Source organism: Chiloscyllium plagiosum, chromosome 5, assembly GCF_004010195.1.
Source record: "Chiloscyllium plagiosum isolate BGI_BamShark_2017 chromosome 5, ASM401019v2, whole genome shotgun sequence".
Classification (NCBI taxonomy): domain Eukaryota; kingdom Metazoa; phylum Chordata; class Chondrichthyes; order Orectolobiformes; family Hemiscylliidae; genus Chiloscyllium; species Chiloscyllium plagiosum.
The window spans coordinates 97,115,699-97,131,395 of NC_057714.1; the positions used below are offsets into that span (position 1 = coordinate 97,115,699).

Below are 15,697 nucleotides of genomic sequence, written 5' to 3' on the forward strand. Positions count from 1 at the left end.
GGAACATTAAGCTGCCAGTCCTATCCATCTCTGAGCTACATCTTTGTAATTGCTATGATGTCCCAATCCCATGTTCCCAACCATGCCCTGAGTTCATCTGCTATTAGGCCTTTTACATTGAAATAAATGCAGTTACCTTTTGCCTCTTACCTCGTCTCACAATTTCACCTGTCATCCATGGTTCCCTCATCTTGCCATTTAAAAATTAACTTTTGCTCTTAAAAATGGTTTTATTATCATTATGTTTACAGGAAAGCAATCAGGGCCCCAAGACCAGAACTTTAAAAATGCTGCATATTCTGTCAATCACGAAATTAGGTCAAATAAATTTGCTCTTTATAAAGAGGCTAGCAAGCATGTCATCTGACCTGTGATAGACAAAACACAGGACTGTACAGATTGTTATGTTCATTAAATTGTATGCACCTTATAGGATCATTTATCTTCTTGCAAATTTCAAATATTAATCCAATCATTTAAAACTGATTAATTATTTTCATCAGCATTATTAATGATAGTCAAATGACTCACAGATGAATAGCACACGTAAGTAAATATATATGCATCGTTGATATGAGATTATAAAAGGGACCAGACCAGAACAAGGTATTATAGTTGAGTAGCTCAATTAGAACAGGCAATACCTATCTGACATTCAAATGAGATTCACTCTAAATAACTGTCTTAACTGGTTTTTAGACAACTTGTGATGTTTCATGAGAGAACATTAGAAGATAATGTTGGAAATGCAGAGCAGGAGTTAGTGTTCCATATCATCACCTTCAAGATACTCCAGGGAAACTTTAAAAAGATCCCTTTTTTGGCTTGATTAATACCAAGAAATGAAGAAATCCTCCTGTTTTAATGGTTTTGGCCTTAAAGGTTTTGAAGGTCTTAAGATAACATTTCATTTTTATTTATCTGCTGAATATGACCCAAGGATGTTTCAAAATATCCACAAGCACACGCAGAAATTCATTTAAATATAAATTCATCACAAAAATCTAGGTGATTCATTTAAGTTTGTCAAAATTACTTAGACTTTATTACATACAAAACTATTACAAACTATTACTGAGTTGAATGTAATGAAAATTGCAAAATATAACTTTCTCATGTATAGTGGAAACCACAGGCTAAGAATTATTCTTCACTGCTCACTCACAGAAAGAAGAAAAAACAATTTAGTACCTTAAAATGTGCAAAGTTTATTATGCATTTACCAGTTTCAACTGTATGTATTTATAATTTAACCTGAACAAATGAATCATTAAAAGGAGTTAAAACTTTCAACTAGTATAAAAAGTGAACTGGGAAGCCGAAGGGAAGATTAGTGGCAGTTTAAAGAACGTACTGGACACAGCAGTGAAGATTGAGAAATAACAAATAAATATGGAACATATGTTTTGAATGGATCATGCCTGATGTCTTATCAAAAATCACTCATTTCTTTTTTCTTTTTATCACAACAATTGCTCAATAACAGGAGAAATCATAGAACTGGTAGCCTTCAATATGTGTTCCGGAGTGGACAACATAAGATTGTCCTGAAAACAAGCCTCACAGCAACAACATCTATCTGTATCTTTCAGGAGTTTGCGGATGCAATATTCCAGATGGTCACAGGGAAATTCAAAGAGCTGACAGACAATTTGACCTCCTCACACGCACGTCATAAGGTACTAGCAGGAATTGTAATGACAAGAGGTAAGACGAATCTAAACCTTCAAATTTATTTTGCCTGATTACAAAAATGTTGTCTCCTGGAGGATTCTTATTTTTCATATTCATTTAGTAACTACTGCTTTTTTTTTGTCTAGCCTATTTCATAAAATATTATTCATATTTAACATATGAAATTGGCTATTTGATCCTTCGACCTTCTCCACCATTCAGTAAGATCATGGCTGATCTGTTTTTGTTCTAAAGCCCCTATTCCTATCTATCCCTGGTAACCTCTGATTCCCCTGTGTGACAAGAAGCTATCTACCTCTGCTTTAAAAATATCCTGAGAGTCCTAGCTCCACTGCCTTCTCAGACAGAAAGTTCCAAAGTCACACAACTCTCTGGCAGAGAAAAGAAAATCCCTTCATCTCTGTCAAAGCCATCCAGGATCTCATACACATCAATCAAATCATCCTTTGCTCTTTGTAACTCCAGTAAAATCAATCCCAACCTGTCCAATTATTCCTTACAAGGCAACCTGCTCATTCCAGGTATCAATCGAGCAAACTTTCTTTCAACCAATGCATTTGCATCCTTCCTTAAATAAGGAGACCAAAACAGTGCACAATATTGGAGATGTGGTTTCATCAGTGATCTACATTAGTGAAGCATAACATCCTTATATATTCAGTTCCTCTCTTAATAAAGAATAGCATCAGCTTTACTTAATTATGTGCTCCACTTGCACACAAACCCTTTGTAACTCTTATAGTAGAACACCTAGGTCCCTCTGTACCTCAAATTTCTGCAGGTGTTTCCATTTAAATAATGCTCTGCTTTGTTATTCTTCCTGCCAAAGTGAACATCATCATATTTTTCTAGATTATACTTCCATCTGTCAGACTTGTGTCCACTCACATAACTTATCTATATCAATCCTTGATATACCATCTTCATAATAAATCCTCCAACCTACCTTTGTCATATACAAAACTAGCCACCAAGCCTTTACTCCCCTCACCCAAGTCATTGTTATAAATTGTAAAGAGTCGAGAGTCAATACAGACCACTGCAGGATTCCACTAGTCACATTCTAACAATCTGAAACAGACCCAATTATTCACGATGGTAGAAAGTGAGGACTACGCATGCTGAAGATCAGAGTCAAAAAGTGTGTCACTGGAAAAGCACAGCCAGTCAGGCAGCATCTGAGCCACAGCAGAGTCGACTCTCCTGCTCCTCAGATGTTGTCTGGCCTGCTGTGCTTTTCCAGTGCTTATCCACTTTTGGACCCATTTATTCATTCTCTCTATTCTCTAGCAGCCAGCCAATTCTATATCCATGGTAGTATGCTACCTCCAAACCATGAACTCCTATTTTGCACCTTTTATCCAATAAAGGTGCAAAATAGGAGTTCATGGTAACCTTGTCAAATACTTTCTGGAAATCCAAGCATAGGGCATCAATGGGTTCTCCTTCATCCATATCAATGGGTTCTCCTTCAAAGCATTTCAATTAACTTGTTGGAACAGGATTTCCCTTTCACAAAACCATGCTGATTCTTCCAAATTATCTTGAATTTTCCAAGTGCACAAGTCCTTAATGATCAATTCTACCACCTTCCCCATGACTGACATTGAGCCAGTTGGCTTCCCGTTTCCATTTTTCCTACCTCATACCTTTCTTGATTAGGATTGTTATATTTGCTACTTTTCAGTCAAATGAAATCTTTCTAGAATTTAATAGTTACTTATTACCTCATTCGCTACTTTTTCCAAGAACATACAATGAATTCTGTCAGTACCAAGATGTTTCAACCTGTAGCTCCAACAACTTCTTCAGTATTTCTTTCCCAGCGATATGATTTTAAATAAATTCCTCACTCCTTTATCCACCAGAATTATTGGGATGTCTTTTTGGATCTTTGAAAGTGAAGCCAGAAGCAAAACATTTATTCACAGCATCTGCCATTTCTTTATTATCAGCTATGAACTTTACACACTCTCTAAAGGGCATCCTATTTGAGAGGGATGTCACTCAATAAACCGAGTTATGACTTTAGGTGCCTTTAGATCACATCTGATAATTATTTAATTTCACAAATTACAAATGCCCTTCATCAAGAGAATGGCTTCATGTTGATGAAAGTGAAAAAGTGGCCAAGAATTTGCTGAAGAATTAATTGACAAACTATTACACATGACTTGCAGAGTTGTTACTGTGCAAAAGGAGAATACTCAGCATATCGTGTCTGCACTGACTCCCTGAGGATTTTGACTTCTTGCTAATCTCCTGCTTTTTCCAAGTAACCTTGCATATTGTTTTTATTTAGGTAGAATCATATGCCCGTTTGAATGCTTCAGTTTTATCTGCCTTCACTAGTCAGTGCATTCCAGACTCTCACTACTCACTGTCGAAGAGTGTGATGCTGGAAAAGCACAACCGGTCAGGCAGCATCCGAGGAGCAGGAGAGTCAACGTTTCAGGCATAAGCCCTTCACGAGGAATGACTGATGAAGGGCTTATGCCTGAAATGTTGACTGTCCTGCTTCTCAGATGCTGCCTGATCAGCTCTGCTTTTCCAGCACCACACTCTTGAACTCTGATCTCTAGCATCTCCAGTCCTCACTTTCTCACTACTCACTCTATGATTATTTTTTGTCACCTCACAATTGATTATTTTGCAAAATTCTTTAAAACTGTGTCCTCTGGTTCTCTATCCTTTTGAGTGGGAACAAATAGAGTCATAGAGATGTACAGCATGGAAACAGACCCTTTAGTCCAACTTGTCTATGCCTAACAGATATCCTAACTTAATCTAGTCCCATTTGCCAGTATTTGACCGATATCCCTCTAGACCCTTCCTATTTGTATACCCACCACATGCCTTTTAAATGTTGTAATTGTACCAGCCTCCACCATTTCCTCTGGCAGTTCATTCCATACAGACACCACCCTCTGTACGAAAAGGTTGCCCCTTAGGTCCCTTTTAAATCCTTCCCCTCTCACCTGAAACCTATGTCCTCTAGTTTTGGTTTCCACTACCCTGAGGAAAGGTTTTTGTCTATTTACCCTATTCATACCCCTCATGATTTTATAAACCTCTATAAGGTCACCCACAGCCTCTGAAGCACTAGGGAAAGTAGCCCCAGCCAATTCAGCCTCTCCAGCTAGCTGAAGCCCTCCAATCCTGGTAAAATCCTTGTAAATCTTTTCTAACAACATCGTTCCTCCAATAGGGAGACCAGAATTGCATGCAGTATTTCAAAAGCAGCCAAAATAATGTCATGTACAGCAGCAACATGATCTCCCAGCTGACCCATTGATCCTGATCGACTCTACAGAACCCCTCAAGATTTTGAAGATGTCATCACACTTTTTCTAAGCCTCGTCTCCTCTGCAATATACATAGTTCCAACTTCTGTTCTCAAAACTGAAGTTGTTCAACCCTGGAATCATTCTCATAGACCTCTTCCACTCTCCCTCCATTGCAATCGCATCCATCCAAAAGTGTGTAAATATGACATTGTTAATGTGTAAATCATCCAGCAGTTTGAGGCAAGGAGTTGCCTCTATAGCCAGCAATGAGTGAGACATCAAGCAATACTGTATAGATTTTCTCCTGTTGTCCAATATCAGTCAGACATCTATAAATTCAAAAAAGTAATATACATTTGCACTGGTGAGCAATTGTCACATAATTTCCAGATTCTGGGATGACCATCTTCCAAAACATTAACACAAATATTCCAAATATTCCAAAATCTGGTGATTCTTTGCTTTTATAACATAATTATGTAAGTCAAATAGTTAAATAAGAATACTGAAGTGTGATCTGATTTAATTGTTTGTTTTTAACTTACAGTACTTTATCGGTAACTTTTATTGATAAGCTTGCAATTTGCTTTTCACTGAAAATTTCTTACATTACTTACAGGCAATATAATTTTTGGATGAAGGTTTGCTCGCTGAGTTGTGGTGATGTTATTTCCTGTGGTGAAGTCACTTCCTGTTCCTTTCCTCAGGGGGTGGGAGATGACTGCCAGACTACTCAGACCCCTTGGCATCATGGTAGCCCACAAACCCACCAACACACTAAAACAGCAGCTAATGAACTTGAAAGACCCTATACAGACAATGAGCAAAACTAACATCATTTACAAAATACATGCAAGGACTGTAACAAACACTACATTGGACAAACAGGCAGAAAACTAGCCACCAGAATACATGTGACTTCACCACAGGAAATAACATCACCACAGGAAATGACATCACCAACCCAAAGAAACACAAACACATAAATAGAAAGCAGGAATTTTCAGCATTGCTTCGCATGAGGTCCACTGAAGATGTTACCTAGTAAGGTTACGAAATGTCTGGAAATGAATCTTTCAGCTCAGCAAACAAATCTACATCCAAAACCTCAACCTGAGCTACAAATCTTCCCAAAACTCGCTAGTATAATTTTTAATCAGCTTCACAGCTTGAAGATGAAGAGTAAGGAAAACAGGTATCATGGTTGGATGGCACAATAGTGCCACATCATCATGAGTTGAAACTTTATTGCTGGAACAGCACAGCAGGTCAGGCAGCATCCAGGGAACAGGAGATTCGAGGTTTCGGGCACAGGCCCTTCTTCAGGCCCATCATCATGAGCCCAATCAGAGAACAGGGAAGATCATACAAATGGATAAATATGCATGAAATTGTATTGAGCCCAAAGTAGTTAATATTTTGAATGAATGCTTTCTGCAAATATTTGCTTGAGAAGGCCAAAGCATGAAGGAGGTGATGGCATGGTGGTATTGTCACTAGGCTAGTAATCCAGATCATTCTCCAAGAAACCAAGTACAAATCCTACCATGGCACAGGAAAGAAATTTGAGATTAAAAGTCTAACGATGACCATGAAACCATAATTGATGGTTGAGAAAACCCATCTAGTTCATTGATGACCTTTAAGCAATGGAAGACTTTTTGCCTGCAGCCATGTGGTTGAATCTTATCTCTCCTTTAAAGTGGTCCAGCAAGCTATTCAGTTATGTCAACTGCTAAAGAGCTATAAAAAGAGGAAGAAAAACAGATGGCGTCACCCTAGGCATAGAAAACAACAAAAAGTAAATCTGGCCCTGTCAATCCTGCAGAGTTCTCTTTACTAACATCTGGGGGGCAAATGCCAAAATTCAGAAAGCTGTCTGTCACTTGTCTGATTTAGTGGAATCATTCTTCAAAGGCAACATCCAAGATTGCACCATTAATATCTTGTGATCCAATTGGAGGACAGAGCAGGCAGAGGTGGCAGCACAGAGGTAAACAGGTAAACAGCCAGGAAGGTGCTGCCCTGGCAGTCCACAATATTGATGCTCGATCCTATGCAGTCTCATGGCGCCAGGTCTAACATGAGGCAAGGAACCTTTGGCTGAGTACCACATACGGCCAGCCCACCCCTCAGCTGGTGAATCCATAGACCTCCTTGTTGTGCACCACTTGGAATAACTACTGAGGGTGACAAGATCACAGAGTATACTCAGGGTGGAGGAACGTCAATGTCCACCACAAGAGCATTTCAGCAGCACCGTTACTGACCAAGATGGTTGAGTCCGAAAGGACATAGCTGCTGGTCTGGGTCTATAGCAGGTGATATAGGAGGGAAAAGAGGGAAAAATATACTTGAACCTATTCCTTACTGATCAACCTGCTATGGATGTATCTGTTGATGTTTGTATTAGTAGGAATGGCCACACACTTAGGATCATCCTGCTGTTTAGTTGCAGAATCACATCAGTGTTGGACTCTGTATTGCAGGTTTCACTAGTGCAGCCTGGTTGAGCCTTGTTATTAATTTGCTCATTGCTTAGCTGAAGGGTTATGTTATTTGATGTGATCCATCGGTCTTTGGAACATACAGTCCACATACCTGGAAACGCACTGGCACTGACAGTGACTGAGTGTGTAAGGAATTACACTGACGACCAATTTAAGATTGTCAGTTGGTCTCACAGTTTGACACACTTGTGTGTAATGGAAGCTACATATATTAATATATAGGCCCATCTTAATTCCATACAGAAAGAATGCACCTGTTTCACCTCAATAAAATAGGTGATAGCATTTCACTGTTTTATTTCTCAGGGTAATGCCCTGATCAATCAGAGTCATCCTGTGGATTTAAAATTTAAACAAAGCCTGACAGTTAACTGTCAATCATTAACTGGTGAACTTTTCATGGCAATGCCATGATCAGAGTCCACTTGTCAACCAATTAGCTCTTTGCTCTCATACAGTTTATGTGTTTGTCTTTTCCCCTGAGTTGTCCTGAGGAGTGCAACATGAAAAGCTTCAATAAAATGTGCCTTTTTTCAGTAACCTCAAGTTCTATTCTACCAATTGTCTAACTTCATATATCGTTATTATCAGGATAAAGAATATTAACAAAAGCCATGTACTACAGATGCAGGAAGTGCCGGTGAAGCTCAGCATCTGTGAGAAAGAAACAAAGTTAACATTTCAACTCCAATATGACTCTTCAAAACAATGTCAAACTGAGAATCATTACATTAAGCTAAACAGTTCGGATAGAAATAGTGAGCAAAGGTTGTGATGGAGAGTTTTATATCACCAGTTTCATAATTTGGAATTTCTGTTACCTAATTATATTTCAAGAGTTTGATCAAATTTTTCCTGATTTTTTTTGTCTCCAGTTTCCCTTTAGAAGTTTATTCTGTAAAGAAGCTAATTAATGTGGGATAGGCAGGTGAATTATATTACAATGAGTGTTAAATACCAGGAGATAGCTGATTGTTTCATTATGTTGTCACTTATAGACAAAATAGAAATATGTAATCCCGATCAAATCATTGTATTGTACAGTGGCAACAAAAATTAAAGACTCTGTTAATCATAGAATCCGTACAGAGTAGAAGCAGGCCATTCAGCCCATTGAGTCTACACTGACCCTCTGAAGAGCATCCCACCTCAACTCATCCCTGTAACCCTGCATTTCGCATGGCTAACCCACTTAGCCTATGCATCCCTGGACACTGTGGGCAATTTCACGTGGCCAATCCACCTAACCTGCATTTCTTTGGACTATGGGAGGAAATCCACACAGATACGGGGAGAACGTGCAAACTCCACACAGACAGTCACCTGTGGGTGAAATTGAACCCCAAGTCCCTGGTGCTGTCCCTTAGTGCTAACCACTGAGCCACTGTACCTAAGATCCTAAGATTATGTACAAATCAACAGATTCCATTCTAGTGGCTAGAAATAAGAAAACACTATTTGTTTTTGTAGATCTTTGACAAAACATGCATTTTATTTCCCTGTTCTCGACAATGTATTTTGAACCTATATGCTTACATTTTTCCTTTGGCACAAACAATAGAAGCATATGACCACAAGATATTTATTGCGATTATTCAAAATTGTAGTTGACTAAATTGCATTTCACCCATATTCCTTGTTCCTCCATATAATAATCCACCTGGAATTTAAGGACACCATGAGGACAAGCATGTCTCCCCTGTCTCTGTTGCTAGTAATTAATCAGCCCTGTTTACCTATAGCTGTTTGCACAATTCCACAGCTTGACAGCCAGAAGAGAGCTCTGGTCCATTGAGGTCCAGTTAAATGAATGAATCTGATATGCAGTATTCTCTGGGCTGACAACAATAGTTGCCATATTAACTGATGAATGTTTTTGTTTGTTGTACCACTATACAAAGTCGTTGTAGAGAAAATACTATAAATAGACAGACCTAGGTGATTCCAAAAGCAACAGATCAGATCAAAGCTCTGCTGTAATGTAATACCCAGTCACGATTAAGCAGAGATACAAAGAAAATAGGAGCCAATAGAAGACTGAATTGGCCATTAAACCCTTTGAGCCTAATTCAATATGATCATGGCTGATCATCCAAATTAGTATCCTGTTCCTACTTTCTCCCCATACTCTTTGATCCTTTTAGTCCTAAGAACTATACCTATGTCTTTCTTGAAAGTCTTCAATGTATTGGACTCAACAGTTTTCTGAGGCAGGGTATTCCACAGGTTCACTGCTCTCCAAATGAAGAAACCTCTCCACATCACTGTCCCAAAAGGGCTACCCCTTACCCTTTGCCTGTGACCCCTCATTCTGGACTCCTCAGTCATTGAGAACATCTTTCCTGCTTTTACCCGGTCGAATCCTGTTAGGATTTTACAAGATTTTTATGAGCTCTCCCTTCATTCTTCTAAACTCCAGTGAATATAGTCCTAATCCAGTCTTTCCCATACGTCAGTCCTTCTATCCCAGGAATCAGTTTAGTCAACTTCCCTTGCACTTCCTTTATTTCTTGATTGTGATAAACAATTGACTAGAAAAGGAAGCTCAACAAATAATCTGCATGCAATGCTGATGGGCACAAAGATAAGAATCTGCAACCATTACAGTCAGAAGTGTCAAGTGGATGATCCTTTTTGCTATGCTTCAGAGGTCCCCTGCATAAAGCCATAACAACAGAAGCCCATTGAGTCTGCCCCACCATTCGATGACTGATCTGATCATTCTCAAACATTCTGTCTGCCTTTGCTTTGATTCCTTTGCTGATTATAAATTTGTCTATCTCAACCTTAAATATACCTAACGATCCAGCCTCAACTATCCTCTGCAATGAAAAATTCCATAGATTCACTATCCTCTGAGAGAAGTCATCATTTGGAGATGTCGTTGTTGGACTGGGGTGTACAAAGTTAAAAATCACACAACACCAGGTTATAGTCCAACAGGTTTAATTGGAAGTACTAGCTTTTGGAACGCTGCTCCTTCATCAGGTGGTTGAAAGCTGGTGTTGTGCAATTTTTAACTCTGAGAGAAGAAATTCCTCCTCATCTCTGTGTTAAATGGGCAAGCTCTTATTCTGAGAGTATGCCCTTGAGTGCTAGACTGACATACTATGGGAAAAGGCCTCTTGACATCTACCCTGACAAGCCCTATGAACCTTATACATGTTTACAAGATAGCCTCTCATTTTTCTAAATTCTAGTGAATACAGATCCAACTTCCACAATCTTTCCTCAGAAGACATTCCCTTCATACCTGTGATCAACCTAGTGCCCATTCTCTGGGCTGCCTCCAATGCCGGGATATCATTCCCTAGCTACAGAACTAACATTGTTCACCATATTGTAGGTGTGGTATAATTGGTGCCGTGTATAGTTTTAATAAGACTTCTCTATTTTCACACTTCATCCCTTTTGAAAAAATGGCCAACGTTCCATTTGCCTTCCCTACTACCTCTTGAATTTCTATGTTAGCTTTTTGTGATTCATGCCTGATGATCCTAAATCCCTCTGAACTGTTGCTTCCTGCAGTCCTTCTCCGTTTAAATAATATTCAGCCACTCTATTCTTCCTGCCAAAGTGCATAATTTCACATTTTCCCACATCATATTCTTTCTGCCGAGATTTTGTCCAATCGTTTAACCTGCTATATCCCTCTGCTGACTCCTAACCACTTGCCCTCCCATCTATTATGACTTGGCCATAGTATTTTCATGTCCCTCCAAGTTATTTTATATATATATATATATATATAATTCATGAATAATTGTGACCCGCACATGGATCCCAGTGGCACGCGATTGACATCCTGTTGACATCCTGAAATGCCCTTTTCCCAATTCTCTGTCTTCTATCAGTTATGCAATCCACTATCCATTCTAACATAATGCCCCTAATTCCATGACTGTTATCTCATTAAGTGAAATATCTTGCTCTTAAGATATGCTTGCCTTTATTGGTCAGTGCATTGCATATAGGAGTTGGGAAATCATGTTGCAGCTGGACAGAACATTAGTTCGGCCACTTTTGGAATACTACATGCAATTCTGGTCTCCCTGCTATAGGAAGAATGTTGTGAAATTTAACTGGGTTCAGAAAAGGTTCATGAGGATGTTGCCTGCGTTGCAGGGTTTGAGCTATAGGGAGAGGCTGAATGAGTAGTGGCTATTTTCCCTGGAGCATTTGCAGGCTGAGGGGTGACCTTAGATGTTTATAAAATCATGAGGGACATGGGTAGGGTAAACAGACAAGGTCTTTTTCCTGGGGTGGGAGAGTCCAGTACTAGAGGGCATAGGTTTAAGGTGAGAGGGGAAAGATTTAAAAGACACCTAAGGAGCAATTATTTCACACAGAGGGTGGTGCGTGTGTGGAATGAGCTGCCAGAGGAAGTGGTGGAGGCTGGTACAATTGCAACATTTAAAAGACATCTGGATGCGTCTAGGAATAGGAATATTTGGGATATGGGCCAAATGCTGGCAAATGGGACCACATATATCTGGTCAGCATGGACGAGTTGAACGAACAGTCTGTTTCCATGCTATCTGGTGCCTTATTGAGCACCTTTAGGAAATCCAAATGCATTTTGTCTCATTGTTCCCAATTAATTATTCCATTTGTTGCCTCCAAAAAGCATTCTCATAATTTTTTTAGACAAGATTTCCCATTCATAAAGTAATGTTAACTCCGTTTGATTATATTATGGAATTCAAAATGATTTTCTATTCTCATGCATCCACTATCACTGCAGCTGCTTCCTTTAACATCCGAGGGTGTAACCATGGGCCTTATTTGCCTTAGCCCCATTAGTTTCAATAGTACATTCCTCTCATGATAGATATTGTACTTATTTCTGCTCCTCCCTTTTGCCCATTATTTATTTAGTAGTTTTGGTATGTTATTAGTATACTCTATTACGAAGACTGATGCAAAATATTTATTCAACTCCTCTGTCATTTCCTGGTTCTCTATTAATATTTCCCCAGCCTCATTCTCTAAGGTACCTGCGTACACTTTGGCCTCTCTGTTTCCTTTAATATTTTTAAGGCAGCTTTTACTGTTTGCTTTTATATTACATGTTAGTTTAACCTCAAACCATGTGTTCTCCCTCTTTATTACAATTTTCATTATCTTTTGATGATTATTAAAACTTTCTCAATACTCTGGCTTACCGCTAAAATTTGCCATATTGTACGACTTTTCTTCCCATTAGATACCCTGCTTCCTTGGTTAATCTGGTCAGTTTATCCCCTTCTTAAAATCCTTTATACTGACTAGGTATTTTTTTCTTGTGAGTCATTAACTACTAAATGTCTGCCATTGTTCATTAATCATCTTTTCCGCTAAACCCCTTTCCCAGTCCACTTCAGCCAACTCTGCCTTCATTCCTTTCTAATTACCCTTATTCGAATTGTTTCAGACCAATTTTATAACCCTAAAAACTGTCTGCTAAATGCTACCATGTTATGTTCACTTCTTGGATTTTTTTGTTCTGAGCTTGTTTATTGAACCTGCCTCATTGTACATTTCTGGATCCAAAACTGCCTCATCAACAACATGTTGTTCTTGGAACCTGTCCCAAAAACACTTTGTGAATTCTTCCTTGTGGCTACCTCTGCTAATTTGTTTCCCAAATCACATGAAGATTAATGTTACCCATGATTAATATACTGCCTTTTCTACACGCCCTCATCGTTGCATGATTTATTCTCTGTATTCTCTATAACTACTGTAGTAGGATACATTGACCAAACTCCTCTTCCCCAGTTATTTCTTACCTTCTCTAATATACATTCTACACTTTCCAATCCAAGATCATTTCTTGCTACCCACCATATTCTATCTCATACTAATAAAGCTACCCCACCTTCTTGCCTTCCTTTCAAAAAGTCACATACCGCTGAATAACTAGTTCCCAGCTTTGACCTCTTTATAACCATGTCTCCGTAGTAACTATGAGGTCATTAACCTCTGTTTGTGCTGTTAATTCATCTGTTTTCATCTGACCACCTGACATTCTTCTGTCAACTCAATTCACTCCACAAGATATTATGAAATGGTTCAAGGTGTTAAGTACAGGAAAGGTTGTGGACCCTAATTAAAAGCCCAGCAATGTGACTGAAGACTTGTTGTCCAGAATAAGCCATGCTCTGAGCTAAGCTGTTTCAGGGCAACTACAACACCAGTGTCTACCCAACAATGTGTTAAATTACCCAGGTATGTCCTGTTTGCAAACAGAAGGACAATGCAATCCAGCCAATTATCACCACATCAAGCAACTTTCCGGCACTTGCTGAGCAATCCTAAGTTTGCCAGTATCTCCATTAAAAACCAACTTGAGAAAATCAATCGAGTTCATTATATGGCGCAGTTACACAGGCTGGGAATGATATACGTTCAAGCACAGGAACCTGTACTCTACAAGCAAGGGGAATATAGAAACATGGAGTATTACAGTGTGGAGAGAAGGCCCTCGGCGCCTTATGTCCATGCTGGTCCTCAAGCACGTGCCTATGCTAATCCTATTTCCTAGCATTTAGCCCATCACCTTTTATGCTATCATGTGACTCTCCAAATACTCCTTAAATGTTGTAATAGATCCTGCCTCTACCATGCTTTCAGGCAATGAATTCTAGCTATCCCAAATATTGTTTTAAATTCCCTTTAAATCTTCTGCCCCAAATTTTGTATCCACACCCCTGGTTATTGACTTCTCCATGAAAAGGAAAAGCTCTTTTCTATCTATCTTAACCAAATCAGGGTGTACCTCAGCTCTCTGTTTCAAAACGAAAGCAATCCTAGCCGATTTATTCTCTCTCCTTAGCTTAAACCATCCAGCTAGGGCGAGATCGTGGTGAAACTCCTCTGCCTTCTGTAATGTAATCACATCCTTCCTGTAGTTATGATCAAGCCTTGCACCCTTGTTGAATTACCTGCAAGCTTAAGGAACCCCCATTACTGTCTCCCTGCCAAGGCTTCCAATGTTTAGTCACCCCACCAATCAGAAATCTTCTTCTTTCGATATAATTGTATTAATTTGAAACCTAGAATTTGTGCCTTTGACCTGAGTACAAAAAAAAACCCTTCTACAGCATATATTTCTTTTCAGCAATATTTCAGTTCTGAATCAACAGTTTATCAAACATTTTGTCTATCTAATACAGCAGAATTTTGGTCAATTTAATTAAAATAAAGCCATTAAGTTAAATTTAGCTTGCAAGATATTAAATCTACAGCATTTCCCAATGCTGCAAGAAGTTTATATATCTAGTATACCACATGAATTTGAGGCATTTATATCTTCCAGGGAGGATATTGAATGGCAAGTGTAGGAATGCAATCATGCAATGTTTGGGAATTGATTGTGATATGGTCTCCCAACTATTCCAGCGTTAATTATTCATCACATCTGCCAGAGGCAATGTGGCAGCATTTGTCCCATGTTCATTTACATTTTTATATACTATTATGACCCTGTAGGGGACCATCAACAAGGAACAAAGAAGTTAAAACATCGATCAATTAAATAATACTACTACATCAAAGATTTTATATATTTAAGTAAAAACAAATTCTATAAAATGAAACTAAATAAAGAAAACGCAATTAACTTAATAATATAGCTGTGAAAAATATATGTCATCAAGTCAGATCTACTTTCTGCCACCCACAACTCCCAGGAGTGCCCTTACCTTATGAAACCTTAAATGATAGAAGTGTGATGGAATACTCCCCACCTGTCTGGGTGAGTGCAGCCCCAACAACACTCAAGAAGCTTGAAACCATCCAGGACAAAGCAGCCCACTTGATTGGCACTGCATCCACAAGCATCAACTCCCACCACCACCAATGCTCAGTAGCAGCAGTGTATACTATCCACAAGATGCGCTGCAGAAATTCACCAAACATTCTTTCAAACCCATGGCCACTTCCATCTAGAAGGGCAAGGACAGTAAATAAATGGGAAGATCACTACCTTCAAGTTCCCCTCCAAGCCACTCACCATCCTGACTTGGAAATATATTGCCATTCCTTCACTGTTGCTGGGTCAAAATTCTGGAATTCCCTCCCGAATGTTGGTAAACCCCCAGCAGATGGACTATAGTAGTTCATGCTGGCAACTCACCACCATATTCTTAAGGAAAACTAGCAATGGGCAATAAATGCTGGTTAAAACAATGACTGCAGCTGCTGGAAACCAGATTCTGGATC

At 39.0% G+C, this 15,697-nt stretch overlaps 1 protein-coding gene across 2 annotated transcripts in view; it reads left to right on the top strand.

Moving 5' to 3' along the window:
• Positions 1-15,697, top strand: part of adarb2 (adenosine deaminase RNA specific B2 (inactive)) — a 736,380-nt gene that overhangs the window by 563,353 nt on the left and 157,330 nt on the right. For both annotated transcript variants that reach the window (XM_043690659.1, XM_043690662.1), the window contains one exon: positions 1,593-1,707. In XM_043690659.1, coding sequence (XP_043546594.1) covers positions 1,593-1,707 — 115 coding nt within the window. The remainder of the gene's footprint in view (positions 1-1,592; positions 1,708-15,697) is intronic.